General features: G+C 32.9%; 1 protein-coding gene across 1 annotated transcript in view; it reads left to right on the top strand.

Annotated features, from left to right (window-relative positions):
- LOC107648584 (calcium uniporter protein 4, mitochondrial) overlaps positions 1–1,204 on the top strand; it is a 2,868-nt gene extending 1,664 nt beyond the window's left edge. The window contains exon 2 of the mRNA XM_016352396.2: positions 608–1,204. Coding sequence (XP_016207882.1) covers positions 608–1,066 — 459 coding nt within the window. The 3' untranslated portion in view covers positions 1,067–1,204. The remainder of the gene's footprint in view (positions 1–607) is intronic.

The following is a 5,780-nucleotide window of genomic DNA, read 5'->3' as shown; positions in this document are numbered from 1 at the left end:
GAACACCCTAATTTTTTTTGTGTTTATATATATATAACACATTTTTTAATATTTTTATAAAAAAGAAAAAAGAAAATATTTGACATGCAAACATTGTAGGAGGTTGATATGGTTGAGGTAAGAACCGGGGGAGATGAGATCAATAATGTACTAGAGTCTAGAGGTATAACGTATGAGAGTGTGTGGCGTGTTGTTTAGATTCAGTATTATTATCAGAGGTGCCGGGTTTTCGGTGCTCTGCTTTTGAAGCATGACTCTTTGTGTGTGCATTGAGGTGCCCTTTGGCTTGGCTTGTATCATCTGTGCACTACCTTCCATTATTTGCATGCCTGCCATCTAGATTCCATGCCTTTTTTCCCTCTTTTTTGGTTCAGTTTCAACAAGTGGCCAAATCAATCAATGAAGAAAATAAGTAAATAAGGTCCCGAGATTCCTTCCTCAATTTATGTATCATCAATTTTGTGAAGTCATAATTCAACTTCTGTTTAATTACATAATAAATAAAAAACTTAAAATTTGTTTAATTAGTAAGGAATGTTTAAGGATTGAATCAACTTATAATTAATTTCCCATTTTTCTACTAATTTCTTGTGTTGTGAATGAATAGGTAGCAAAAGCAATGGAGAGCTTAATCTATCAATCAATAGCCAAACCAAATGACCCAAGAAGGAAGGAGTTAGATGAGATGGAGAAGAAAAAGGCACTAATAGATGAAAAGGCCAAAGCCCAGGTGAAAACCGAGCTTTATTTTGGGCTGGGCTTTTTAACCCTGCAAACCCTGGGCTTCATGAGGCTCACATTTTGGGAGCTAACTTGGGATGTGATGGAACCCATATGCTTCTTTGTTACTTCCATACACTTTGCCTTGGCATACATTTTCTTCATAAGGACCTCAACAGAACCCACATTCCAAGGCTATTTCCATAGGAGATTCAAGGTCAAGCAAGAACGCCTCATGAAGGCAAACAACTTTGACATCAATAAGTACAATGAGCTATGCAAAGCATGCTACCAGAATCCAAGTGTTCATGCAGATGGGGCACTTTCTGGAGCCATTCACCGTTGATGAAGAATCATGTCTTGACAAGTGTTTTTTAAGTGTTGTGGTCGAGAACAAATTAGTATATATTAATAATATGATGCAATAGAAGACTCAACTTTTAAATTTGAAGCAACATAATTAGAGTGGATATCTTTTGATCAAGATTTACACTTAATCTGACCTCAAAACCATGATCTTTTTTCTTTTTGGTCAGGACCGTGGGCCACAAAGGACTCAGGCCCAAAAAATAGAAACCTTATTCCCACCTAATCCAATTCAATTCACGCAAAAAGATGATCTTTTGAATTCACAAAAAATCAGAAGAGTTTGCCACCAGTTATTTTTCCCCAATCGGAACTTTGGTGGAAAGTGGAATGGAAGAAGCACTTTTGGGGTTTATTTGGGCTCTCTCTTAGAGCAGTTTTTGTAATTATTTTGGGCCCCCGTGGTCATGCAACATTTCACCCAAAACCGAAATGGGCCCCTCTTTGCATGTGTAGAGTAGGACCACAGTTCGGGTGGGCAAAAACGTCCTTTTCTATTTCTCTCTTGTTTTATTTTTTTTTTTTTTCACTTTCAAATAAATGTAAATAAAGTTGGTAAAGAATCAGATCTGCACATGTAAACAAGTCTTTGCTTAAAAGGAAATATATGAAAGCATAGATGAGGAATTGAGGACCGCAAAGAGAAGGAAGAGAATTGCTTTACACCATTTCTATTTAACTATTTTAAGTAAAATAAAAAAAAATATCTTTTACAAAATATAACAGTTTTACTTTTTCCTATTAAATAAATAAATCAGAGTACCGAACAGAAAAATGTGCTAAGCTGTGTTTAAAAAATTCGAAAAGAAATAAATAAATAAATAAATCGGTTTTATTCGGTGCATTGGGCTTGGCCTATATGATTCAGCTACTTTGGGCCTTGAAATATGCTATTATCATATTTTGTGTGCAATACTCAATTACTCATTAAACGGACCTAAACAAAAATCTTCCTGACAAAAAAAATAGACGTTATATATCAAATATAGTATGACAATCCATTGGTCAACGGCAAACCCTTAAATGGAGTTCAATACCGCGACAGATTAGTCCTTAATCTATCGAGTTGGGGGATACCGTGAAAAACAAAAAAAAAATATATAGTATGGCAAGCTAATAACTAATTTAGGATAATCGAATAATCAGGTTACTCTATCAAGTTTATATACATCATCATATTGTTAAACGATTTTCATTCTTTACCATGTTTTTTTTCCCACAAGAAATACATCAACTCATACCTATATACATAGGTATATATCAAAACAATAGGTTATACCGAATTTATGAGAATGGAAGGTATATATAGGCATATGGCAGTGATTTGTCAAGATTATTTACCGATAATGTGTTTTGTTTTTAATCCCAAACTATCTTTTATAGTTTTTGTTTTGCTCAAAACATATAAAAGGTTTACCAAACAAATGAACTTCATCAATTGTGTCAAAACATTCATATCATAAAACCTTTATTTTAAGGAAAATTTTAACCTAATTAGTAATTACTATTCCCAACTTACACGAAATGAGACAACCTTGGACACAACTACTAAAATCCAATGTATCCATTGTAATGTCTTGGCTTCATTCATATATGTGAGACAAAGCCTTAGGAATTGCACCTTTATTTTTAGGAGGTAGAAGCAAAATTAACATATCTTACTCCAATAGATAGGACCCAACTAGGTTTGGTGTTGATTCCCCACATGGACACAAGGCACCAAACACTTGAAGTTGAAATTAGGGCCATGGCATGTGGAATGGTGATGGACTTGTCAAAACCTTGTCCCACATTATCTTATAAAAATGGGGAAAATTTTTAACCTAATATCTTCACATTCCAAAAGCATTTGAGATTTTTGCCTATTTTGACCCATTTCGGATGAAGATATGTAAGTGGCGAATCCAAAAAATTTTGATAATGGGAACAAAATATATATAACATGATAATAATTTTTATAATAAAAATATTAAGTTTACATACAAAATTAGGTATCAAAAAAAATTCTAAATGTTGATAAATTTATTTACGAAAATAACGAAATTGAAGTTGTACCCATAAAAAATGGGTTTCGTACAATAAAACTATCAAAACTCCAAAAAACTACTCAAAAATCCAAAATTATCCTTCTCAATCTAACTTAACTCATTCTAATCCCTAATCCCCTTTGAGGTTTTATCACCACTAAATTCTTTTTGTCTAATTTTTATCCACAATTTCTGGTGCTACCGTCACCCCAACCACCACCTCTGTCACCTTCTCCTTACCACTACTATCCTCCCAACAAAAAACTAGATTGAGAAAACAAAAGTTAGATAGAATCATAGCAACACCACGAAACCATAGCCAAATACTAGTCACTGTCATCATCCCTAAAATAACAGTCCTTACCACTGCCATTACTATCACCTCCATGGTCCTAAACCATAATTTCTGTTGTATCTACCTTCATAACGGCCATCATCGCGGCAAAATCCACCACCACCACCATATCTATGACCTTTTGCACTTCTGAAGCTATTGCCATTACCTCCGCCATCACCATAGGCTGAGGCTCGTTGATAGTGATGTTGCGGCCATCAAGGTTGGATCCGTTAACAAGGACAGTGCCTCTAGTGACGAACTTTGTTGACGGTGACAGCAGGCGCGACAGTGGTGGAACGATTTCTCCTCCATCGCATCCCCCTTCTCTCTCTTTGGTGAACTCGTGTTCTTCCTCTCTTCGTTCTCTGTGCATCCAGCTACGATGGCAACGACAAAGTCCTCTTCCAGCGGCAGCTCTGACAACCGCGACTTTAAGGGAAGCTTTGGTAGCGACAATACATCATTTCCTTTCTCTCCTTGTGTTTTGTCGCTTTCAGCCTCTCTGTTTCAGCCTTCTCTCTCACTCATCTTCCCTTGCTCAATAGTGACGGTCTCTCCCCGTCTCACCTCTCTTAATCTTTGACAATTTTAGAAAATTAATTGTGTTGTTTACGCTACTTACAGTAGAGATGGAGAAGGAGATAAGGAGTGAAAAAAATTAGAGTTAAAAGAAAGGTAATTTGGAGTTTTTGAATAATTTTTTTATCGTACGAAATTCATCTTTTATGGGTATAACTTCAATTTTATTATTTTATGAATAAATTTATCAGCATTTAAAATTTTTGTGAGTAAAAATAGTAGTTTATTCTTAAAAAAATTGAAATTTTATGCAAGAGTAAATAATACACTTTTGTTTATCCATTTCTAAAGAAAATAGCTTTCATAAATGAAAATTAATATCTTTAATTACAAGGCGTTTGTGCTGCTAGTGCTGGTGCCACCTAACCATAACTAAAAGTTCTTCAACCTCTTCATGGGGAAGGAAAGGACATAAACTGCACAATTGAGCAAACCCAAAATTAAACTAGTTGGTAGTTGGAAAGCAACTTATTGTTTTACTAATTATGAAGGTCAAAACGTAATGGTAGTTAAAGCCCAAATTGACCCTACAAATGCATTAATTGATTATGTCTCCATAATTAATTTCATTTCTTAATTGTCATCCAAGCCCACAGTTACTTCCCTTTCTAGCACTATAGGAACTCTCAAATTAAAGGAAGGATCCATTTTCACTCCAAGGTTCATAGTATCATTGAGGCTATGGTTATTGTCCATGTTCATTAAAGATATGAGCACAATGACTGCGTTTATTTACAGAGACAGGATATTGAGACAGGAATATTGAGACACAAAATCGTATTTGATAGAGGATACATGGATAGAGACAATGTGTTTAGAGACATTGAATTAGTGTATTTTGTGTCTATCCTGACAGGAAGGACACGGAGACACTAACAAGAGACACAACTTATTTTTTATTTTTTCTTTTATTATTCTTGTTAATTTTTTATAATTATATTTTTTATTGTTATATTTTTCATCTCAAAAAAATGAAAAAAAAATGAATTTTCATAATTTATTTTAATTTATCACCAAACAGAATACAAAAACACAAAATTTTGTGTCTTTGTCCATCAGTGTCTTGTTCTATCCCGTTTTCAGTGTCTTGTCCTATTCTGTTTTTAGAAACAAACGCAGCGAATGATACATTTATATTATTTATTTGGTAAGATAAAAATATTAGAATGACACGTTGACACACAACAATACAAAAAATGTATGTATTTAGTGTCTTATTAAAATGTTAGGACACAAATATTAGATATGAAACACATATTTTATTACAAATTTATCTCTTTAAAATTTTTAAAATTTCATTTTCTACATACACTCATAACCTTAATTACCAATAAGTTTTTCTATATTAGAGGTAAAATTCATTTTTTTATGATAAATGTATTTATAGTTCTTTATTAGTATCTTAACAATAAAATAAATTATATGTTTGTCTATGTTTTTATTATTCGATTAATTTTGTTCAAATTATTGTATTTGCCTCTTTCAATGTTGATTTTTTCTATTACTATTATTATTAATTTAATTTTGATACACGGTCAGTGTAAAGTAATTTTATATGTGCATCCAATTACGTAATGATATATTAATAAAAATAATAAGAGTTAAGTACTGAAATCATCTCTAAGGTCTGGGATCAAAATCAAAATCGTCCCCAACCTTTTTTCGTTATTAAAATCATCTTCAACGTTTAAAAACGCTTTAAAATCATCATTTTTACCAATTTTATTTTTTTTATTACCAAATTAACCCTA

The sequence above is a fragment of the Arachis ipaensis genome, chromosome B06 (assembly GCF_000816755.2).
Source record: "Arachis ipaensis cultivar K30076 chromosome B06, Araip1.1, whole genome shotgun sequence".
In the NCBI taxonomy this organism is placed as follows: Eukaryota; Viridiplantae; Streptophyta; class Magnoliopsida; order Fabales; family Fabaceae; genus Arachis; species Arachis ipaensis.
This window is presented reverse-complemented; position numbering and strand designations above follow the sequence as displayed.